General features: G+C 41.2%; 1 protein-coding gene across 2 annotated transcripts in view; it reads left to right on the forward strand.

Annotated features, from left to right (window-relative positions):
• cabcoco1 (ciliary associated calcium binding coiled-coil 1) overlaps positions 1-26007 on the forward strand; it is a 70994-nt gene that overhangs the window by 15840 nt on the left and 29147 nt on the right. For both annotated transcript variants that reach the window (XM_048551381.2, XM_048551382.2), the window contains exon 4: positions 2323-2467. In XM_048551381.2, the coding sequence (XP_048407338.1) occupies positions 2323-2467 (145 nt within the window). The remainder of the gene's footprint in view (positions 1-2322; positions 2468-26007) is intronic.

The raw sequence follows: 26007 nt of genomic DNA on the forward strand, positions 1-26007 counted from the left end.
CTTTGTAAAGAGGATTTTGAATTTTTAAAGTTTACTGTCCTAGTAGTATCTCTAAGGGAAATTGCTCCACCTGTTGGTGGTCAGTCAGATATGAACATGCTTGACTTTGTTGCTCCATCACTTCCACAACAAAATGAAGAAATAAGCTGGGTTGAGTGAGGAAATAAAGATGTGAAGCTGAAGCGTGGAAGGAGTGGGCTGCAGCCTGCGAAAGAATGTCGAAGGAGCGTGTGAAACTAGAACTAGATGATACTTCTCTACATCGTTCTTGCTTATGTCGAGGAATAGTTCTGTGGTTTGGGATTTGGGCACATTGGTATGTGGGATTGCTTGGCAGGATTCAAGGCTGATGCTTCAAAGACCTTTTGGAGGACAGCTCAACTTTGGGTGGCGAGTTGAGAAAGTCCAAGCAAAGTGGATTTGGGACAAGAGGACATGCTTGAAAGCAGGTACATTCACTGGAAGGATTCATGGGGTGTAAATGGATGCTGTGAGTTCTAGGGAAGAGGGAGCCTGTCAGATTGGGAAAGGGCTGAGAATTACTGGAGCATTCAGGAAAGGGCAGCATCAAGTAGATAGGGCACAATCAGGCAATCAGAAATGGGAAGTACTGGGGATGCTTGGCTTCCAGTTCAGTTCCTTAGCATTCTCATTACTAAATACATGTAACAGCAAACTTTAAAAATCAGGCACACACCACCAAAAGCTGTTAGCCTCTCCAACACTTCTAGTTAAGGCAGCAGCTAAGTCTGTCAATAAATCTTTCATACTTTTTGTTTTCAGCTCCTCTTCCACTTCTGCCTGAGTCACCACTACTTTTCATGCACTTTCCACTCATATCTGTTTAATTTATTGTACATTTATGGTTGTCTTCTTTTCTCTTCCCTTCACTTCTGTGTCAGTATGGCTTTCCCCTTCCTGTGCTAGCTTCTGTCTATCTCAATGTGTGCTTCTCTCTCGTTCTCTCATTCTCTTCCACTTCTCTCATCCTCTCCTTCATCCCAACATTGTGTTGTTAAATATTTTGCATCCACCTGAGAGGCATACTTAGATTTTGTTGAAGTCTTGGAATGAAACTTGAACACACAATCTTCAGGCTCCGAAACAAGAGAACTACTTCCAGGCCAAGGCTGATACCTTTAAGCTTAAAAAGGAATTTGACAAAAGTTGGCATTCATACATTGTTTTCTTTGTTGATGGGATCAAATGGCGGGATTATATTAAAAACAGGAATTTAGTATTAAGAAGCAAAGTTAGGGAGAGCTCCCCCCATCCAAAATGCAGTAGCTTTGCGGAATAAGTTGCCAGAAAGATCATTTAAGTAGGTGTGTAATTTGATTTAAATAGCAATTAGAGATCTGCTCTGGACAGAGCTAAAATTGAAAAGTGTGACGAGAAAGTGGGCTAGTTGACTTTTGGTATTGTAGACCACCGAGTTTCTTATTTTGCAGCGCTGAAAGTTCATAATACTCTTTATCTGAAAAAAATCACTTCAAGTGTAGAAGTTCTTCAGGAGATTATTGGAGTGTTAAACTACAAGTTGTTCAACTCTGTTGTGTAGTTTTAACCTGCTGTTAGTCTAAATGGCAGAATTTCATTATGTGTAAGAATTTTAAAACAGTAACGTTCATTTCTTATATCAACTTAGGTTTCTTACCACTACTCCTTGCATTTTGCCAAGTTCTTTACCTTGCTAGAGTAGCATTTCTTGGTCATTTGGTAGCTTCTGATATCTTTCCTATGTGGACATTAAGAACCTCAACACCCATTGTCCTGCTGTGTCAACTGAGAGGGCTTTAGAGCAAAGTCTAATTTTGACCTCATTTCACACCTTGCACCTTCTAACAGGGCTTACTGAATAAGAATTAGGGAGCAGGTTCCCTGGCTGACTTTTCCACTCCCTGAATGACATTGAGGTCAGTTGTAGGACTTTTGCTAGTGACCTATCCGAGACCCAACTAAGGGTCACACCTGGGAATCTTTTGTCTTTGTAGTTCAACCACTGTCTGGATTGCCATCTGTGCGATTTGATGAATGTTCTTTACATGGATTTGACATCAGAGTCTACTGCAAGGAAAGAATACTCCAAATGGAGCAAATGAATAAGATAACGGAAGGATTTTAATCATGCCAACCTTACCATTTGATAGTTGAATTAATAAGATTTTGATGCCACATTCATAAAAGGTACATCTTTAATTTGGTGGTAGATAAAACAGGCTTTCAAAAATGTGTTGCTCTCTTCTTAATGCTTCATTTTATATGGAACGGATTATCTTCTAAGAGAATCGGTCAATCACTCAGTGTTGTGTTTTATTGCAGAGAAACGCTTGTCATTGTTAGATAATTTAAAAGAACTCAAGAACATCATGGCTAAAATTGTTCAGTCAAGCTCAGAAAAGAGTGATGGTGGGGAATTCTTTACCGTCGACCAAGGCAAAGCCATTATTAATTACATGAAGATCAGGTACCAATTCTCCTTTCTTCCTCAGTCAGTAGCGCCCCAGTTGTAGCTGTTCAGCCACAGTAAGAGGCTTTTCTTCAAGATCTATATCATTCACCCTTTCATATTCAGGGGCATTTTGAATTTTTCTTAGTATAAATTGGAGTAAAAGTGAAAAAGATGGACTTCTTCTTGGTTTTCTCAGCTTTCTAAATCTTCTTGTGAACCAAGTGAATTTGAAATACTTTGGCATGTCTTAAAGCAAACGTAATTTAGAGGGAACAGGGTTAGTAGTTACTATGGTCTTTTGTGATGTCATCACAACAGGTGTCATCATACAGTGTAACCTAGGTGAAACATGAAATCTTGAGAAACAGTCCAGTTCTGCATTTAGGAAATAATAGTGAAATGCAAAAAGAAGTCAAATGCTTTACATCCTGTTAGACCATTGTAGCTTGCTGTGTCTCTCTTTGTCTGTCTGTCTGTCTGTCTTTCCCTCCCATTCTTTGTATCATTTTGTTTCTTACCCCAATTCAACACTTTTTTTATTGTTTTCTTTTCCCTTCTGCCTCTTGCTGTCTTCAATGCTTTGTGATCAGGTACATCTCAAAAGCCAACACTCTCTGTGCATAAGAAACCAGACATCTCATTGTCTTTGGCAATGTTAATAAATCCTTTTTCTTTGTAAAAGCTTACTTTCCACATTAATGCATATGAGATAATTAAAGTCATCACAGACGGTCTTTCGAAGTAGTTAAAAAGGTAGCAAAATAATATATGCACTAACTTTCTATGACTAATGCCCAGAAGATCCACTCGTAATAAAAATGATACATTGGTGTATATCTCCTGTATGTCATGGACTATCTGGAGAAGCTGTGGGGGCAATTTCAGTGTGCACTGTACGTGCTTTCAACTTGTTTCCATGGTGTAAAACTGGAGCTGTAGATCAGCTGTTTAATTCTCATTTCTCTTGAAGGTTATAAATCTATCCCGCTGAACGTCAGCCAGCTGCAATAACAGATTCGTACAGAGGAGAAGCAGAGGATGTTGCTAATCTTATCTTTCATTTATGGAGGCTCAAACTCCTTTCTCTGTCCCATTATCCCCTCCCAATGTGGTAAAATAATTTTCTTCACAGTGGCTAGAGGATGATGGCTGGCCTCCATCAATGCCAGATGTCCTCCAGCGTTTTATCCCTGGACTTCGTGATGTCGCACGTTACTGCTTTAAACTGTTTAAGTCATCAGATATTTTCAGTGCATTCATACAGATAGCAGTTTAAGTTATGATGCAACAAAAATGAAAAACATTTTGAAAAATACTATAAAATATATAAAATAACCATTCTATTTTGCCAGAAGACTATTGCAAGTTACTTGATTAAGCCATGCTAAATGTCCTTAGTTAAACTACATTAAACTTATTGGAGATAATAGTGCAGATGCAGCAATCAAAATGCAAAAATAAGGAGCACGTGATTTGTGAAAACAGCCTTGTCTGATTAGTTGCCAAATTTTTGAATTTTAGAAACTCTTTCTTAAAAAAACTTGGCCTTCAGGGAAACTTGAATTTAGATCTTCTAAATAATGAAAGAATTGTACTGTCTGAGAGAAGGCAGTTAAGGAGAACCAAAAGGAAAACTTAAAAGTGATCTAAAGAAAGATTTGGTTTGCCAAGTGGATAGCCGGTTTTTGTCCCAGAAAGTTAGTGATCTTTTAGACCAGGTTGCCTGCATTCAGAAAGATGCTGGATGAGTTCCATGCCAACAATGTTGCATGCATTGCGGCATTGGTCAATGTGTAAACAGGCCAGTGTGACCTTTCGCAACTCTAAGGACCAGAAAAAAAACTTGCTAGTTTTTCATTCCCTTATTTGTGCCTCATGGAGATATAGAGTTATACAGCATGGAAACAGACCCTTCATCCAACTACTCCATGCTGAACATAATGGCAAAGTAAACGTCCCACCTGCCTGCTCTTGGCCCATATCCCCCAAAACCTTCCCTATTCATGTATTTAGCGAAGCGTCTTTTAAAAGTTGTAACTATGTCTACATTCACCACTTCCCAGGAAGTTTATTCCACACGCGAACCACTCTATGTAAAACAACTTGACTTTTTCAAATCTCTCTCCTCTCAACTTGAAAATTTGCCCCACAGTCTTGAAATCCTCCATCCTGTTTTTCCCTTTGCATGTTGCAGACAATTGCTTAGCTATTGAGAGTGAAAAGGGAAGTAAAAGATTATACAAGACCTGTTGTGAAGGTGCACCTTTAATGTATGGGACAAGCTCAATGGACAACAGTTTTTTCTTATCCCTTATTTTCACAAGCCCTGGATGTTGTCTCTTGTGTTGCCTTTATCATATTCCCTGACAAAAGTGTACAAACTCTCATTGACTAACTTAACAGTACTTATCTGGCGTTCCAAGCCCTGTCACTGTAATATTTATTCAACATTTTAACAGGAAACTGATGCTTGATACACTACTCAAAAGATTAAAGAGTTCGGAATCATTAGAGGAAAATACCCAGTTAAGAAAATTTCCTTAAGTGGGTTCAAGAGAGGATCAGATTCATGCAGGCTGTGTTGAAAAGCTGGAACCGGAACACAGTTATTAACTAGTGATCCAGCTGTGAGACAGTAGCGGAAATTTGATTAAAATATTGAGTATCGTAGTCTATACTTACGTAAGATGTCTTTCAAGAACCTTCGTGCCTAAGATGTCTGCTATTTCCGTGGTTGGTTGAATGATCAGGGGTGATGAGTGACATTGATGTTATAAAGTTCTGTATTATCCTTCGGTGTTGATTTTTGAATGCCTACCCCTTTAATTTTCCATCTGTATTTCTTCTTTCTACCCCCCAGATTTCTTGAAGGCAGTCACTTGGGTGGGTACAGCTTCAGAAGTGACACAGCTCTGCCATTATATCCAAGAGATCTTTATTCCTGCATTCTAGGTTTATCAACCGAATGATTGTCTTGAAGGTCCATTTAATCAAGACCATTTGTGTTTCACCCGTGCACACTAATCCAACAGAGCTCTCAAGATACAATATGATGGCAGACAACCCAATTAGTTATTCACATTATGGCGCATGTTTCTTGGAAACAATTTTAGCATGACTGCAGCTGCCAGCTAACTTCAAGAACGGAATTAGAAGAAGAGAGTTGACAATCTGTAAAACTGGGAAGCTGGTTTTCCCCGTGGTCTTATGAATCAACCTAAGTGTTCTACATATAACTTGCTCTCTAACAAGATAGCTGAAGTCAACACATTAAACCATATCCATTTGCATACAGTGTTATTATATTACTTATGAAGATTTCAGGCTTTAGGAGAAAACCAGAATTGAGCATTGATTTATGATAACAGCATAATCCATAAGTTTATTTCTTGGCACTGCCTTTCTCATTTCACCAACGCTACATTGAGTAGAGGATTTCTTGGTTAAGTTGAATGGTCTTGCAGTGTTGTTTCTAGTTCAAAACGGTGCTGCAAATTTGTTGTTAAGCTGCCTGAATCTTGCTTAGAGCAGCAGAAAGCAGTGTCTGTAAATTCACATAGTCAAATGGTTATTGATAGTGTATCAGAATTTAGTCAGTAGTTGTTTCCAAACACTTACAAATCATATGATCTATTCGAGAAAAGCAGGTGATGAAGGCCTTGGGGGTCTCCAAGCATTTGGGTACTTTATTTTTATTTTTTGTTTGCGAACTTATCTTTCTTTATATGATTAGCTTGTTGCCTGAGTTTTGGGTGTGTAGTTTGATTCAGGCTGCATGTAATCAGTTCCATAGTTTGTGTTTAGTATTTTTAAACAATTTCAAAAGTTTTCTTGTAACAGAAATGTACATATCAAACATGTACTTCCTAAACTAATCGTCATCATTTCAGTAAGTTCCTATTTATAATAGCCATATCCTTTTTTAATATCCATAGGACTTTTTTTTTGCATTTAATCTAGTTTTCTAATCAACATGTTCTGAGATATTACACACATCTAGAGCAGGAGGGACTTGAACCCAATAGTTCTCTCAGGCAAGGGGTAGGAACACTGTCACTGCGCCACAAGAGCACTACTTATTTCATAGGATTATTGTTGAATCTTCAATTAAAACCCAGCGCCTGTGCAAATTAAATACAATTAGCAGGTTTCCTTCTCTATCTTTAATTTAGACAACCAAAACTTCAAACCATATTAGATTGAAGACTTTGTCCAGTCTGGACAAAGCATTACAATGTGGGATACCCCTTCACCAGAATTCTTAACAATTCCTTTGTATGTTTGTTTTTGTAAAATAATGTAACAGTTGATTAACTTGCATCCACCCTTCTAATTTTAGAAATTTTTGTTCTCGGCCAGGGCCAATCTACAATCGCTTCACACATTTATTTTCTTGTATAGTTTACACTATCCCAAAGAGAGAGTGAATCTCAATTTTCTTCCCCATATCCTGACTGTTGCAAGGAGGCATGTACACAACTCAGGGTCTTCTTTTCCCTTATCGGTTCTCAACTCTACCCTTCCAACCTTTTCCAAGTGATTTAATTTCTTACTAACAAGGCAATTCGGCAAATCGTCTGTCCTCTTGATAGAACTTGTATCCTTGGATATTTAGCTCCGAGCCATGATCTCCTTATAGTCATATCTCTGTGATAGCCGCAACATCATACCTGCCAATTTAATCTGTAGTACAAGCTCATGTACCTTGTTTCGTACATGTGTACATTTAAGTGCAACAGCCTCAGTCCTGTGTTGACTGCTGCCACCACCCCCCCCCCCCAACACCCACGCACACGCACACAAGCACACACACCCGTGTGTCTGAAGTTAGATTTCTGACCATTTCCATGTTATCTGTCCTATTTCTTGTTCTGGAAACTTTAATAACCTCTACTGAGCCCTCCACACACCACCACCCGCCCCCCTTTACTTTATCCCTAATTTTTCATGCAAATGATTTTCCAAACCCCAAACAGAGGTGGGACTAAGTACCTTGCACCATTTTGTAAGTTCTGTTTGAAGGATTTTTAACTAAGATGGCAAGGGTATGGGAACCCTGTGAGAATATTAGGCAAGAACATAAGTGTTCACAAACTTCTTGGTGATACACGTAGCACGAACATAGAGAATAGAAAGTGAACAGGTGAAGCCAGGGAAAGGGTAAGAGTAATGAAGTCTAAATCAGGAATACTGTGCATGTTCCTCTAGTTTTGGACTCCCCTACCCTGGGTAAAAGTTGTTGATTATTCACCCTTTCCATGCCCCTCATGTTTTTACATAATTCTATAAGGTTACTGTTCAGGCTCTGATGCTCCATGGATAGAGGCCAGCCTATTCAGCCTCTCCCTATGGCTCAAACGCTCCAGGCTTAGTAAATCTTTTCTGAACCCTTTCGAGTTTCACAACATCTTTCCTATAGCAGGGAGGCCAGAATTGCATGCAGTATTCTAAAAGTGACCTAACCAACGTTCTGTACCACCGCAATATGACCTTCCTACTCTTATACTCAATTCACTGACCAATAAAGGCACGTGTTCCAAACACCACCTTCCCTATCCTATCTACTTGCGACTCCGCTTTCAAGGAACTATGAACTTGCACTCCAAGGTCTCTTTGTTCAACACCACTTCCCAGGACCTGACTATTAAGTGTACAAGTCCTGCCCTGATTTTCCTTTCCAAAATGCAACACATCAGATTTATCTAAAATAAACTTCACCTGACACTTCTCAGCCCATTGGCCCATCTGATCAAGATCCTGTTGTACTCTGAGGCAACCTTCTTTGCTGTCCACTACTCCTCCAAGTTTGGTGTCATCTGCAAACTTACTAACCATACCTCCTATGTTCACAACCAAATCATTTATATAAACGACAAAAGGCAGTAGACCCAGCGCCGATCCTTGTGGCATACAGCTGGCCGCAGGCCTTCAGTCTGAAAAGCAAACCTCCACCACCACCCTCTGTCTTCTACTTCTAGTCAGTTCTGTATCCAAATGGCTAGTTCTTCCTGTATCCCATGTGATCTAACCTTGCTAACCAGTGTACCATGTGGAATCTTGTCGAATGCCTTGCTGAACTCTATATAGATCACGTCAAACACTTTGCCATCATCAATCCTCTTTGTTACTTCTTTAAACAACTCAATTCAGTTAGTGAGATACAATTTCCCAAGCACAAAACCATGTTGACTATCCCTAATCAGTCCTTGCTTTTCCAGGTACATGTAAATCCTGTCCCTCAGGATTCCCTCCAGCAACTTAACCCACCACTGATGTCAGGCTCGTTGGTCAGTAGTTCCCTTGCTTTTCTTTACCGCGTCTCCTAAATAGTGGCACCATGTTAGCCAACCTCCATTCTTCCAGCACCTTACCTGTCACTATTTAATTCCCCACTTTCTGTATCTTCTATGTCCTTCTCCACAGTAAACACTGATGTAAAATACTCGTTTATTATCTTCCCCATCTTCTGTGGTTTCACATGTAGGCAGCCTTGATGATTTCTAAGGGGCCTTATTCTGTCACCAGTTATCCTTTTGTATTAGGAGAATCCCTTTAGATCCTCCTTAGCTTTTTGCCAAAGCTGTCTCAAATCCCTGAATGCCATCTTGATCTCCCTCTTAAGTATACTCTTGTTGCCCTTATATTCTTCTAGGGATTCACCCGATCTCGGCTATCTATACCTGACATATGTTTCTTTCTTTTTCTTGACCAAAACCTCAATATCTTCTGTCATCCGGCATTTCCTATACCGACTAGCCCTGCCCTTCACCCTAACAGGAGCATACTGTCTCTGAACTCTCGTTATCTTATTTGTGAAGGCTTCCTGTTTTCTTGTCATCCCGTTACCTGCAAATATCACCACCACCACCACCACCCCCCCCCCCCCCCCCCCCCGCCCCCCCCACCCCCCCAACAACGTTTGAAAGTTCTTGCCTAATACTGTCAAAATTGGCCGAACTCCAATTTGGAACTTATAACTTATAGTGGTATTAAGTGAATAATTTGCATGGATCTTTAAGGAGGCAGATGGTGCTGGTGACAGAAGAGGAGACTATTGGTATTTAAAGTTGATGAGGCACTGGGACCTGATGAGATGCATCCAGGGATTTGATTTTATTTTGTTTTATTATTGTACTGAGATTCAGTGAAAAGTATTGTTTTGCACGTGATAGAGGCATACCTGTATTATGTATTACCATACATAAGTACATCAGGGTAAAAGAACAGAATGCGGAATATAGTGTCATAGCTATAGGGAAGGTGCAGGGAAAGATCAGCTTTAATATATGAGAGATCTGGTCAAAAGTCTGATAACCGCTGGGAAGATGTTCTTGAATCTGTTGGTACCTCATATCTGCTTACATCTTCTGCTCGATGCAAGAGAGTGAAAGAAGGGTAGAGGGGTCTCTGATAATGTTGGCTGCTCTTCTGAGGCAGCGGGAAGTATAGATTGAGTCAGTAGATGAAAGGCTGGTTTTCATGATGGACTGGGCTGCGTTCACAACTCTAATTTCTTGCAGCGGCCAAAACAGGCTGAGGCATCTAGTAAGTATGCTTTTTTATGGTGCATCTGTAAAAATTGCTGAGAGTCAATGTGGATATGCCAAACTTCCTTAGCCTTCTGAGCCTTCTGGTGTTATAGGGGTGGGGTAAAAAAAGACATGGCCTCAAGCCCTAAAATTGTTGAATTCAATATTAAGTCAGAAGGAGATAAAGTGTTGCAGATCATGGCTTTTAAGGTAAATGGAACCAAGAAAGGTGGGTGAAGTTAGTACAACAGCTCAGTCATGGCCTCTGTGTGTAGCAGAATTGGTCCAAGTACTGAACAGCCTGTATGGAGATAGCAAGAACTGCAGCTGCTGGAGTCAGAGACAACACAGTGTGGGGCTGGAGGAACACTGCAGGTGAAGCAGCATCAAAGAAGCAAGAACGGTGAAGTTTTGGGTTGGGACCCTTCGTCAGAAACGGGGAGGGGGAAGTGAGCTGGGAAATAAATAGGAGTGCGGCTGGGGAAGCTAGGTGGGATGGTGATAGGTGAGTGCAGGTAGGCAATGGTGGGGATTGGTTGGTGGGAGAGAAGATGGACAGGTTGTGTCAGGCCAAGGAGTCAGGAATACGAGGGAGGTTTGGACATGGGATGAGGCCGAGGTGGGAGATTTTAAAACCAGTGAATTCTATGTTTAGATCATTAGGCTGTAGGCTGCCGAGGCAGAATATAAGTTGTTGCTCCTCCAGTTTGCATGTGGTGTCACTGTGACACTGGAGGAGGCCCAGAATGGACATGTTACCCAGGGAATGGGACAGGGAGTTAAAATGGTCGGTGAGCTGAGGCTGTTGTCGTTTGTCATGTACAGAGTGCAGATGCTGCACAAAACAGTCCCCAAGTCTACTCTTGGTCTCACTGATGTAGAGGCAGCCGCATTAGAAGCAGTGGGTGCAGTAGACTGGGTGGATGTACAGGTGAACACCTGTCTGATATGAAAAGGTTTGCTTTGGGTGTTGGATGAAGGTAAGGGGGCTGAAGATGTAGGGGCTGGCGTATCACTGCTGTATGCTTCCTCTATGATAAGGCACCTCGATTGATTTTGATTCTGACATTAGTTAAGTCTGGAGTGAATAGGAAGCCCTTTAATTAGGTGCGTTGTACATGTAGATTGAGGCTGTTATTCTGCTCCTTCAAATGCTTAGGAACAAAAATAAAGTTGCTGAAAAAGGCTCAGCAAGTCTGGCAGCATCTGTGGAGGAGAAAGCAGAGTTAATGTTTCGGGTCCGGTGACCCTTCCTCAGTCACCAGACCCGAAATGTTAACTCTTGTTTTCTCCTCCACAGGTGCTGCCAGACCTGCTGAGCTTTTCCAGCAACTTTATTTTTGCTTCTGATTTACAGCATCTGCAGTTCTTTTGGTTTTTATTTCCTTCAAATGCTTGTTTGCTCTGATTTCTTTTTCATATCGTTTGTGTATTTTGAATCGAAAAATTACAATGAAGAAGTGCTATTATTCTGTATTTAGAATTTCAAAGACTTTGAAGAATTGAAAGAGTAATTAGCTGTCAATGTATGTCATTGGCATGCAGATGAATGCAGCTGCAGTCATTTGGATGTAGGCCTGACGGTGCATTGTTATTAACAAACGTGAAATGCAGCAACTCAGACAGCATCTGTCTGTGACAAACAGGATTTACATTTCAGTTCTCTCAAAAGGTCTGTGATCAGGGACACTGGAAGGAATTATGTTGAGATGAATTAGAATTAGATTTTATTGCCACATGTAATGAAATACAGGGATACAGGAGTATTGTGAAAAGTTTATAATGGTGCCATTCATGTCACCACCATAGGTACAAGGTTGGTACAAAATCTCAGATAAAAAGTAGAAAACTGAAGAATTAAGTTAAGTTCATTTTTACAGTTCTTTTTTGTACAAATTCGTAAATAAGAAATAAAGTTAGAGGTTCCAAACTACAGTTTTTTATTAGCCACGGGCCTCCACACAGGGCTTTCCCCACCATGGCTCGATCTGTGTCTCACGCTGGGCTTAATCTCTTGACCCCCACGCCACTGCACTGCGGTTTTGCCGCTGACCACTGTCCTCTCTCTCCCACACTGGCCCCGATTTTTCAATGCCTGCGTGGCTGTCTCACCACTGTCTGCTGCCCTGTCTCTCTCCTACGCTGGGCTCGATCTTTTGATCCCTGCACTGTGGTCTCAGCACTGACTACCATCCTGTCTCCAATGCTGTGCTCAATCTTCCAATCCCTGCGTTGCTGTGTCACTGCTAACTGCTGTCCTCCCTCTCCTCTGCTAGACTTGATCTTTCGATCCCTGCGCCATCACGCTGCCGACTGCCATCTGGACTCATCAACCTCCTCAGCACAGGCTGCAGGACTCCTGCTTGGATGCTGCTCCAGGGCCCCAGATGCTTCCACAGTACTTCTGACCACCAGAGTTCTTCCGGGCATACTGACCATCCCATGGCGACCAGCAAAAACTGGCTGGGCCTCCTGCCACTGCTTTTGCTGTCGCTACCTCCATAACTGAGCTCCCTCCAGAAAGTAAGCAGAGAGAAATTAAAAACTTAAAAAAGAACTGAAAGAAAAGAAGAAAATAGAAGAAGAAGAAAGAAAAGCAGTTGCAGCAGACAAGCTCCTGCTAGGGAGCCCTACTCTGCCACCGACTTTGGGGTCATCTGACATCGGCGACCCGCCTGCCAGCTTGAGAGCCGTTGACAGACCCACATTAGGTCTTTGCAGGAAGACCTGCTAAACCATAAGCTAAGTTGGCAGTGATGAGATCAGCGGGGAGAATTCCTATGGAATTAAAATCCCTGGGCATAGAAGTCTCAGCTACTAAGCATTGTTGTCCACCCAGTGGTTGGCAACTCTAGTGCTGTATGTTGTCACTGAAAGGGTCATTGCTGCTGGTAGAAGGATAAGCACCTGAGTGCTAGAATTGTGGGGCTGATAAATAATGTTGAAATAGTGGAGGCGAAAGGGTTAGTTGCAGGGGTGGGGAAGTGATGCAGAGGGGTGTCAGCAATGAGGGCAAGGGTCTTACCACCTTCTAGATGTCTGGACCCTGAGAAGCTTTGATCAAGGGAGACCCGTCCAGCACCAAACCCTCGGCTTTAGCTGCAGTGCACGTCATGTGACAACACTGACTTCATTCCAGTGGTAGTGGTACAAGGCCATTAAGTTGTACACAGTTGGCCCCTGAAGATCTTCAACTGGCAGTGGGATAGAAATGTCAATCATGGGCTTTTTGTCCCAGCACTTAATTCTGTTGGTGGTGAGGAGGTGGTAAATTACAGGTAACACCATCATTCTGCCTAATTGCATGCCGTTCTCAAACCACAACCGCCGACGCCCCCCCCCGCCCCCGCCCCACGAAAAGAAAACCTTCAATGAGAGTATTGGAAATTCAACTCCCTTGTCTATCTCTGCAGATGCTGCAAAGTGTGTTTCCAGCATTTGTTTTAATTCCAGATTTACAGCAGCCACAGTATTGTACTTTTGTAAACATTTTATGTTTGAAGGAGGGATGATTTTGACCTCTTACTTTCCCACACCCTCGCTGGAGCCAGTTACTCAATGGCGTCCTATGTGTAGCCTAGCAAGAATCTTTCATTTTGTTCAAGCTATGATCATGTCTTTCTAATTCCATTCAGTATATGTTGTGGCGTCTTGTGTTTTGTAGGTATCCTTATGGAGGAATTCCAGAATTTTGACCCAGTGACAGTGAAGGAATGGCAATATTAATGGCAATAATTACAAGTCAGGATGGTGAGAGGCTTGGAGGGCAAGTTGCAGGTGGTTCCCGTGTATCGGCTGCTGTTGTCTTTCTAGTTGGAGGTGGCCATGGTCTTGGAAAATGCTGCCTCAGGATCTTTGAATTTCTGCACTGCATCTTGTAGATAGTACACATTGTTGTTACTGAGAGTTGGTGGTGGAGGGAGTGGATGCTTGTGGATGTAGAGCCAATGAACCTGGCTGCTTTGTCCTGGATAGTCTTAAGCTTGTTGAGTCTTGTTGGAATTGCACCCATGCAGGTAAGTGGGGAGTATTTCTTTGCACTCCTCACATGTGCCTTTTAGATGTTGGACAGTCTTAGGGGAGCCAGGAGGTGAGTTTTTTTGCCACAGTATTGGTTTGGCTATTATGTAGCTCATTTCAGCAAATAGCACTGTCCCGCGGTGAAGGTTGAAAACGTTGTTAGGACTTTGTAATGGCCCTTCTCCGTTAAAATGATTGTGACCTGGTTGAGGCAGTTGTGCTATAGAATCACATTGCTGTTAGACAGCACATTAGATAAATGATGACCCTCACTCTTCCCTTTAGCAAAGTGACTCAACTTCAGAAGAAAGAATTCTTTTCACAGTGTTGCTAACAAAATATTCTGTACATTGTTACTATTGTGTGTATAGATCCAAACATTTATGCACTGATGCAGTGTAGAAAATCTGGTGTGCACTGCACAATACTGGCGTCCATCACCATGCACAGATTTTTAAAAGCTGTTCTAACAGTAGATTGCTGTGTTAGATAGAAGTAGTAGAACATGCACTCACAAATAACTGATGAATGACTGAGTTTGCATTCTGCTTATTTAGTAGGAAGAATTTCTGGAATAAGAAACCACTATGATGATACACGCTGTGTTAGTCACCAACAGATGAGTATAGTACCTCTTTGCTGATTACTGTACAAACTGTGCAGTAGTTGTCAGTGTCAGACTACAGACAAACATTTTTTGTAATACAGAAGCACAAAATGAAAAAAATTCGAACAGCAAAAACTGCTGGAAATATTCAGATCTGGCAGTATCTCTGGAAAAAGAAACAGTTTTAACTTTTCATGTCAATGACTTTTTTTGTCAGAATGAGCAAGAGTAGAAATGTAATGTTTTAAACAAGTTTAAAGAGGTTAAAAAGACAAAACCCATCCAGTTGCCTTTTAAATGTTGTAATTGTATCAATCCCCACCACTTCCTGTGGCAGCTTATTCCATACACCCACCACCCTATGCATGAAAAGGTTGCCTCTTAGGTCCCTTTGAAATCTTTCTCCTGTCACCTTAAACCTAAGCTCTCTAAGTTTTGAACTTTGTTACCCAGAAGAAAAGACGTCTCTTCACCCTATCTATGTCCCTCATGATTTTATAAACTTCTGTAAGGTCAACCATTAGCATTGGATGCTCCAAGGAAAATAGCCCTCTATTCAGTCTCTTCCCATAGCTCAAACCCAAAACCCTGACAATATCCTTGTAAATCTTTTCTGGATCTTTTCAAATTTCACAACATCCTCCCTATAGCAGGGAGACCAGAATTGCATGCAGTATTCCAGAAGCGACCTAACCAATGTCCTATACAGCCACAATGTGACCTCCCAACTCCTATACTCAATGCACATGTCAATAAAAGTAAGTATACCGTACGTCTTCTTTACTATCCTATCTATCTGCAACTCCACTTTCATGGAACTATGAACCTGCATTCCAAGATCTCTGTTCAGCAACTCTCCCCAGGACTTTGCTGTTAAGAGTAAAAGTCCTGCCTGATTTGCCTTTTCAAAATGCAACACCTCACATTTATCTAAATTAATCTCCATCTGCCGTTCCTTGGCCCATTGACCATCTGATCAAGGTCCCATGTACTCTAAGGTACCTTCTTTGCAGCCCAGTATACATCCAATTTTGGTGTCATCTGTAAACTTACGAACCGTACCTCCTATGTTCACATTCAAATCATTTATATAAATGACAACAAGCAGTGGATCCAGCACCGATTGTTGGGGCACACTGCTGGTCACAAGCTTCCAGTCTGAAAAGCAACCCTCCACCACCACCCTCTGTCTCCTACCATCAGGCCAGTTCTGTATCCAAATGACTAGTTCTTCCATATTTTCCATGTGATCTAACCTTGCTATCAATTCTACCATGAGGAACCTTGTTGAACGCCTTACTGAACTCCATATGGATCACATCCACAGCTTTGCCTTCTTCGATTCTTTTCGTCATTTCTTTAAAAAACTCGGTTAAATTAGTGAGACATGATTTTCCACACACAGAGCCATGTTGACTAGCCCTAATCAGTCCTTGCCTTTACAATCTTGTCCCTTGGGATTTGTATCAATTGATGCCAGCTCACCGGTCTATAGTTTCCCATTTTTCCTTTCCACCTCTCTTAAATAGTGGCACCACATTAGCCAATGTCCGGTCTTCTGGCACCTTATCTGTGGCTATCGATGAGACAGATGTCTCAGCAAGGGGCCCAGCAATCACTTCCCCAGCTTCCCACACATTTCCAGAGTTACTTGTCACAACAATGCTTATGGCATCCGTGTATGTGCAAATGCATCTTGGCGAAGAAAGCTGTGTTGGTGCAGTGACATCACCAGCCAAAAAAAAACACTAAATAGGATACGTTGTGCATGTTTTATCCAATTTCGTTTGTTTTGGTGGTTTGTGGAATTATATAGTATTTATAGCACAGAGACAGACCCTTTGTCTCCACCCAAACCACCTAACAGTTTATCTGGAGAAAAGAACCTTCGCCTGTACTGTCCGTCCTGATGGCTGTATCCGATCAGTTGTGATTTTACCTTATGAACCATTTTTGCACATTCACCATTTCTTCTCCTACCTTTTTTAATATGATAGTTACATAATACGTTGAATGTTTAATTTTTTTAAACTTTATGCTACATGTGGGGGAATTTTGGAGTGAAGTATTCACAGGGATTGTCACGTAATTGTATTTACTTAGACTGAGCTGCATAGTACACTTCCATGTTGGTGTTGTCCTTCATATAAACCAAAAGACTGAGACTAGAAATTGAGTAACTGAAATGAACAATAATGTGAGATATGTCTTCTACTTAAACTGTACCCCCTCTGCTGGATTAATTAGAACCCTGATTTTATCCTGCACCTACCAAGCAATGAATATATTCAGGGTAATTGTAATTGAAAATTAAGCATTTGTGCCTTGAGTGAGCTTGTTAGTTGTTCCTTTAATTAGTTTGCAATAGTGCAGAGTTTAATTACCTGCTGCATTCAGACTCAAACTCTCATCCTAATTAGATGCAGTGTTGAGAAGATTTGCATTAGTTGTCTGCACATTTATAAACTAGAGAAAGGCACTAAACCACATTTAAACCAAATTAGACTCTGTAATTCACTAAGTTATGTAAATGGCAGTGTTTATTTTGAATTCTCATTGACAGTTTGTCATATTCATTGTTGTTGGAAAAGTATTTTGATTGACTACTTAAATCATTTGAATTAGTTTCAACCTTAATGGAACTGCTGAACTTCCACATTTGAAAAACAAGTCGGAGCAAAAGCTGTTTACTTGAAGATATAACAAAAAACATGTTCAGCATCACGTGGCGATATTTACTGTTTTATTTTTGAGGAGTTCTTCAGAATATATGCAGTAATTTTGCATGTTATTGCATTTTCTTTAGCTATTTGCGTTGAATAAATTCACTTGATAGTTAAAAGTCTGAGGTGAGATAAAATATTCTGATACTCCATTGAGTTTTGAAGCTGAGAGAGATAGAAACTCTAGAAATTATAAGATTGAAAGATGGCCTAACAAAAGGTTTTTTTTAAAATCGTGGAGACCAAACCTGTTGATGGACAGCTTTTTCACCCCAGCTGGGCATCTCTGCCTTCCTCCCACTGGCTAAAATGTTGCAGTTGGGTCAGGAGTGGCCATTAATTGGCCACTAAGGGGCTTTCACAACATTTTACAGACTCCTTCCGACCCTACCATTAGTGTCCCCTTGGCAATCATTAAAAACACTATCCATTAGATCATTAACAGCTGCTGTCAGCCAACCATATCAAACGTGATACAAGAGACAAGAACATTGTGTTTTGTGCTTGGTGAGTTCACGAGGGAATAAAACTCTATCCCTCCGGTGGACATTGAAATGAAAAGCCACAACCAGTCTTCAATAAGTTTATTAAAAAAATCAAGATTAATAATCTAAATAAAAATGTGTTGTTCCAATTACCATTCAATTTGCTGTAGAATGCAGATTCCATCTTGTGAACTGTGAGTGAGGTCAAAGACCATATACTGAGTCAAAATGAAGATGTACACAGCAAAGAGATTACATAGGGTACAATATTTGAAAATCAGAATGCTGTAATGGCTGAATGGGCGCTGACCATTGTCACATTGACAAAAATAATAGACCGGAAAGGTTTGAGCAAGGTGTCAGTGGGTGAAGACTTGAATTGAGAGATACCGTTGCAGACTACCTTTTTCCTCATAAGATGCCCAGGATTTGAGGCAAACCATCACAGATGAGAGGGATATTCATTTGCAATGTACTTAACTTTCTATAAGGTGAATAGAGACATAGAGGAACATGGTTATTTGTGAAGGAAGGGAACATGGAGCTCATCAAACCTTTAGCAAAGCTGGTGGATGTCTAAGTTTCATTTCAAGACAGAGCCAACCCTGAGACTAACAATGCCACTATTGTGAGAGGAACAAGGACGCTTTTGTTAAACAGAAGCAGTGCTAGTTTTCCTTGTAATTAACAAACCACTGTGAAGAAGGGTCTAGGCCCGAAATGTCACCTTTCCTGCTCTTCTGATGCTGCTTAGTTTGCTGTGTTCATCCAGCCCTACACCTTGTTATCTCTGATTGCAGGAGCCTGTGGCTCTGGATCATTCCACTTAGAGCATACTGTGGCATCCCTAGTTTGTTAATTAAGAAAGTAATCTGGTTTTTCTGATACCGATACTAGGCATCCTCTCTAGATACATTGGTTGTATTACAGGAGGCTTGGAAATTGTCAAATGAAGAAAGATCTTGGTCAACAAATCGTGGAAAAAAAAAGGAAATGCTAGTTGTGTTTGGGTAATCTGTGGAAGATATGAAGTAACAACAGAATGGGAGAAAGAACAGAGCATAAGGGAATCTGATGGAAATAGCAGTTAGTGGATGAGTCATGATTTACAACATAAATGAAATTATTTGAGATGAAACAAGATAGCTATATGCACAGATTGTTGTGTGATCATATGTAAGCAAGATATCTGGGGTTCACAGTTTATGCCTTAGAAATTTAAAGTGATAATTTAAAAGTTAATGGTTTATTTAACTTTAGAGCATCTTATTGAGGCTTATGCAGTATTGATGTAATAATGAACAATAGAAAGCATTAAAGTGCTTTGTATTTTACTTGCAGCTTTTCCAGATTCTTTTCAGCTGCAGTTCTAATTGGGTTTCTGTATAGGATTTGAACAATTTTAATAAGAAAATGTCTTCATACGATTCAAATGTGAGTGGGTTATGCAATTGCTGAAGTAAGATTCAATGATACGAGTGTGTAATTCATGTGGTCTTGCCCAATAGTAGAAGTTAGTGACAACCTTAGTTTAGCCTCCGAACCCGGGCATAGGAATTGGAATGTGTAATTAATTTGTGTCTGTTAACTACAACATATGCAGCACGTCCATTCCTGCTGTCAGCTGTTTTAAATAATTTCAGTATCCAGCCAGTACTAGCCACTTTGTTTATTGAGTGCACACTCAAAAAGAAGTAGTAGTGTTGTGACTGTTAGCAGTAGTTAAAGCTCCCCTGCTGCTGTGAAAGGGGATGAGTATTGTGACTGAACGGATATGGGAGATCTGTGGATATCGGAGCTTAATTTGTAATGAGAAATACAGAAGAATGCACAAGATGGCCAGAGTGGATTTCAGGTTTTTTTTAATCACTGCACTGTAGCCATTTGTATGTGGAGGTGAAAAGGAGTAGAAATGCCCTTTATCTAGAGGGGCCTAGGAGGTCACCACTGCTTGATCAATTTTGTTCCCTCATTGAAAGACATGCTAAAAGACAATGAGGACGGATAATGTGAAAATCACTGGCAGGAGCTAGGTGAAGTAGCTGGCTACAAGAATTTCAGTGGCCTCATACAAACAGTTGAGACCAGTGAATGGATTCTTAAATACAATTGTTTATTAGTGTAACATTGGCCTTAAAAAATTCAGCATGCCCCATCATCATCTGTTAACAATCTCTATCAGTCATGACTCATAGCTGACATTCATAGCTTCATTGCATCTTTGCACACTTAGCATTGCAGGATACCATACGCCCAATCTCACTAGGTTGTGCACACTAGCAGCTATTCAACTGTGACAGCAACATCAGTCAAACAAATTTGCACACACACCAAGGTATCTGCTAGCTTCTGTTGTGGTCATGTACAGCTCTTTTATATTTCCGAATGCAATGTGGGGCGCCAACTATACCAGTATTTATTGTCCGTCACTAAGTATTCTAGAGAAGTGATGGTGAACTGCCTTCTTGCTTTGCTGCAGATTATTGTGATATATACATATCCCGTTGGTGTTTGGAAAGGAGTTCTAGGATTTTGAGCCAGTGACTATGAAGGAAAAGTTCCAAATTCAGAATGGTGACGGGGGGGATCTTGCAGGTGGTGATATTTCCATGAATTAGTTGCTGCTTCCTTCGAAGTGTTACAGGTTGTATGTTTGGAAGATCCTATCAAAAGAGATGTAGTGGATTACAGCAGTGAATCTTTGTAATGGTACGCACTGCTGCCATTGTGTCTGTGTTGTAGATTATAGTTGGTGTGCCAAACAAATGAGCTGTTTTGTACTGGAATATGTTGAGCTTCTTGACTGTTGAAACTACAACCATCTGTTTCCAGTGGAGAATATTCCATCACACTCTTGACTTCTGCCTTGTTGATAGGGAACATTTGGAAGATGAGGTTGCGTTACTAGCTGCAGACCAGCTCTTGTAACTATAATATTTATGTATTTGGTTTAGGTCAGTTTCACATCAATGGTAAACCCCAAGAAATTGCTAGTGGGGAATTTAGTGATGATAATGCCATTGCACATCAAGGGCAGATGGTTAGATTGCTTTTGTTGGAGATGTTAACTGCACTTGTATGGGACCGTTTATTGCACGCCACTTATCAGCCCAAGCCTGTTCTTGCCTCAATCTCCCTCTACATATGGACATGGACTGCTTCAATATCTGAGGAGTTGTAGATATGACTTGTGTAGGGCATTGGTGAGGCCACACCTGAAATATTGTATGCATTTTTTATCCCTTTATTTGAGGAAGAATGTTCTGGCTATGGAGAGATTGAAACAAAGATTGACCAGACTGATTTCTGGGATGGAGAGAGACTGGATTGGTTAGGACTATGTCTGATGAGAAGATCGAGGGGGAGAATTTCCTAGAAACTTATAACATTCAAATATGACTAGATGGTAAACACAGGAAGAATGTTGCTGGTGACCAGGATGTCCAGAACCACTGGTCACAGTCTAAGAAAAGGGGGTGGTCATTTAGAGGTGAGATGAGGAGAAATCTCTTCATCTAGAGTTTTGAATTCCCTGCCATAGAGGTTGGCATTCAAAATATTGAATTTTTTCAAAGAGGAGTTATAGTTCTCAGGGTCAAAGGGATTATAGGGTCTGAGAGGAGAAAGTGGGAGCAAGGTACTGAGCTGGATGGTCAGTCATGATCCTGTTGAATGATGGAGCAGACTTGAGGACCTACTCATACTCCAACTTTTGATGTTTCTATGTAACTGCTGCAGAGATGTCCAGTAGGAGGATGAGCCTGTTGACCTCCAGCAGTCACAGCCATCTTCCTTTGAACTAAGTAATGCCTCTAATCATTGGAGTTTCCTTCCTCATTACCATTAACTTTGAGAATTCCTTGATGCCAGACTCAGTCATATCCTGTCTTGATGTCAACAGCAGTCACACTCGCCTCACTTTAGAGTTCAGCTTCTTTGCCTGTGTTTGTAATGAAGTCAGGATCACAGTGTCATTGGCAAAATCCAAACCGAGTGTCAGTGAACGGGTTATTCCTTTGCACTGTACTTCATAATACCTTCCGTTACTTCTTTCATCATTTTGCTCATTATCTAGAGCAGACAAGTAGAATTGGCCGAGTTGGATTCATTCCGCATTTTGCGCATCAGACCTACTTGGGAAATTTTAAACATTTTGTAGTAGATACCCATGTTGTAACTGTACTGCAATAGCTTGGCTAGGGGTGCATTTATTTCTGGAGCACCATTATTGATTGATGGCTGTCAGGGCCAAGAACCTTTGCAGTGTCCAGCGGCTTCACCTATTCTTTATATCACATAGACCAAATAGAATTGTTTGACGACGGGCATCTGTGACGCTGAGGATCTTAGGAGGAAGCCAAGATGGATCATCCATTCAGTACTTCTGGCTAAAGATGGGTACAAATGCGTCAGCTTTACCTGTTGCACTGATGTGCCTGGCTCCCTGATGTTGAAGATTGAAATGTTCATGGACTTCAAGTGTTCTGTATTGTCAACGAGATAGGCATATCCAGGGATGGTGATAATGATGTTGTAGGATCATTTTATGGTTCCTAAGTAAGAATGCCTGCATAAGATTATGCTATTGCTCAACTAATCTCTGAGTCACTTTTCCCAATTTTGACATAAGCCCTGGGTGTTGATGAAAAGACCTTTGCAAGCCACTTACTCAGACATTTTAGAAGGCAGTTAAGAGCTGATCACGTTTCTTTGAGTCTGGAGTCACCATTAGGCCAGGTGGCAGATTTCTTAAAGCTATCAGTGAATTTTAGTGAGATGATTGCTTTTTCTATAAAATTGACCATGGCTATGTTACTATTAGACTCGCTTATTCAGTCCAGATTTTATTGATTTTAAATTTCACCATTTGCCCCAATGGGATTCAAACTCATCTCCCCAGAACATTATTATGGATGAATAATCCAGCTAATCACATAATAACCATTATGCCACAGCCTCCCTGGTGTTTGCTTGTAGAAAAGACAATATACATCATTAAAAGGATGTCCGTTTCTGAGTTCGTGACTAATAGAAGGGGAATTATTCCACTGAAGATGATATTATCTTCATGCTCAACCCTTCTCTCATATTGCACCTGCTCCATATCAGACAAACAGACTATTGTATTACAACCTGTAGGTGGTGTCATGGTGCACTCCTTAATTTTCCTACCTACCCGCCCCGTTCCACAATTTTCTCCCTGTTTCTTTTAATTTCGGGTAGTGAAGAAGTACACGTTCACCAGTTTGGAGAAACAGCAAGAAATCTACGATGGTAGATATACCATCAGTTCGGTTGTTGACATGCTGTGCACAATGGTTTTGTGCTGGGATGTGCAGGTAGTGAGGCATCAGGCACAAGTGATCTGCAACCAGACCATGAGACAAAGCTGGCATTGAGGCTTGCTAGCCACAGGGTAAGGTTACACAAAAATGCTGTGGACACAAATGTTCATGTCAGAGAGGCAGCCAACAGAAGAGTACTACAGATATGCACAACAAAATATTTGGTATATTGCAAAGTCTGCCAGAAGTTCTACTGCCAAAGGATATGTAAGAGACCAGTACAAAGTTGGCACCGGGCATTATTCAGAGCTTATAAGCCATCTTTTCCATCTTGGAAGTGATGCTTCGGAACAGAGGAAAGCTATGGTGTGGCACTGTTTGTGAATAGGGATTGAGGTTATAGCTGCTGTGACAAAAATATAAAAAATAGGAGCAGGAGTAGACTGAGTGATAATGGGAACTGCAGATACAGGAGAATCCAAGATAACAAAGTGTGGAGCTGGATGAACACAGCAGGCCAAGCAGCATCTCAGGAGCACAAAACATGAAGTTCCGTCCTAGACCCTTCATCAGAGAGGGGGATGGGGAGAGGGAACTGGAATAATTAGGGAGAGAGGGGGAGGCGGACCGAAGATGGAGAGAAAAGAAGATAGGTAGAGAGGAGAGTATAGGTGAGGAGGTGGGGAGGGGATAGGTCAGTCCAGGGAAGACGGACAGGTTAAGGAGGTGGGATGAGGTGGGAGGAAGGGATGGGTGAGAGGAAGAACAGGTTAGGGAAGCGGAGACAGGCTGGGCTGGTTTTGGGATGCAGTGGGGGGAGGGGTCGAGCTGGGCTGGTTTTGTGATGCAGTGGGGGGAGGGGAAGAACTGGGCCGGTTTTGGGATGCAGTGGGGGAAGGGGAGATTTTGAAGCTTGTGAAGTCCACATTGATACCATTGGGCTGCAGGAATCCCAAGCGGAATATGAGTTGCTGTTCTTGCAACCTTCGGGTGGCATCATTGTGGCACTGCAGGAGGCCCATGATGGACATGTCGTCTCAGGAATGGGAGGGGGCGTTGAAATGATTCGTAGACTGTTTGCTTTTCAAGCCTGTACTGCCGTTCAACAAGAATAGTGGTTTATCCCCTATATCGTCTGCATTATGCAGGTATGCATTTCACGTGTGTTTGTTGCACAGTGGAGTCATCCGTCATGTGGTTTATATGTACCACATTACCCTGTAGCTACTTTTGGTTTCTTGTGGCTAAAATGCATATAGCAGAAAGCATGTCCACAGAACGAAGGCATTATAACTGCTGCCAAGATATTGAACATAAAACTGCATCATTGGTTTAAATATGGATACTGAGTGCATGAAATTCTTTGCCCTTTAGCATAGGGCAAAATCGATGTTGCCTTTTTTCTGTGGTTGTCCTCGGGTGCAGCACAAGAACAAAAGCCCCAAGATCCAAACGAAATTTATAAATGAAATCATGGCCACACTCCAAAGACATTAGATAATCATCTTTAGTGCCCATCTTTTCTTTGCCTGTCCAAGTGTCCTTTACAATGCCATCCTGTTGACTGCAGTACCACTGGTGAAAGCCTGATGATATTCAGTAGAGGAGACCATAGCTGGATTTGGAGGACGTCCTCGAAGCAGCTCTGGGCCAATAAGGCATGGTTTCAGATCCCACCTGCTTAACAGTCGTGACAGTAGTCTGGGATTGTAACTGGCAGGCACAGCGAGGGTATGAGCAAAATGACAATGTGAGAAGAATGAAAGCTGCCTTTCTCAAAGGGGACACAATATCTGTGCTCCAGAGAGTCAGCAATATTTGCCCATGGCCTTGACTCAGCAGTCTAAACGAGAGAATGAGGTATAGTCAGCTTTCAGTGAATTTTCCAAAGACACCTGGAAAGGAATCACACACTTGACATTTTATTGCTATGATCACCTTTGCATTTGCTATGCTGTAAAGTTGTAGGTGTGGCAGACTTTTGTGAGGAAATCCTTTCTGAAGTGTAGACTACTCATGCATCATTTCTAGCTGAAATTCAGGTAGGAAAATAGCTCCCTGAAAATTCTCGGCATATTTGGCCTCCTGTACGAGCTCTCCTCTTCCATCTTCCAGCAATTCATCTTGTTGTCCAGGCCCTATATTGTTCTCTAAATCATGCTGTATTCCAAAGGGATCACCTGTGCACCAATGTCTAGGCAAAACTGATTTGAGTTGAAGTCAACAGAATCTCCTTCACCACTTGAGACATTGGTCAAAGGTGAATTTTATGAATTTCATTCATTGGAATGAAATGTGGCTTGATGGATTTTTTTTACTGTCATAATCTTTTGTTGAAATATAAGCACACAAGGCTGCAGATTTGATTTAACAATAAGTCAGAAATGAATTACACACACAAAAGAAGTGAAAATAAAATATGACACTGTTTAAAATGTTGTAAATTACAGGAAAAACAAAATCCCATCTCCCCCTCAACACCATCACTTTGCAGTTACTCAAATCTCCAGGTGAATTTATTCTCTAACAAATTTTTAGATTTGACTTAATGTTTCATCTCAGTACTAGTCCTGTGAGCTGTGAGGCCTTCTGACACCCTCACAAATCTTAAATTTTAGACTTAATCAACTTTGGAAAACCAGTGCAGGTTTCTAAACAAATACACTTGGTCTGGAAGTTTCGCACTCTGAACTCTTTCACTGAGGTACCTAGTTTCTTTAATTGTACAAAACAATCTGGCATTTCTGGGACAAACTGTACTTACATCTAACATCGATCAGAGCTCTTTCCAACTGCCCAACATCTTCCCATTCTCCACATCTTTCTATTTGATTATTCTGAATCCAAAAGCAAACTAATGTGTTTTAATGTTTTCTCTCTCCTGTCGAGCACCCACAATGTAAACA

The sequence above is a fragment of the Stegostoma tigrinum genome, chromosome 20, assembly GCF_030684315.1.
Source record: "Stegostoma tigrinum isolate sSteTig4 chromosome 20, sSteTig4.hap1, whole genome shotgun sequence".
Classification (NCBI taxonomy): Eukaryota; Metazoa; Chordata; class Chondrichthyes; order Orectolobiformes; family Stegostomatidae; genus Stegostoma; species Stegostoma tigrinum.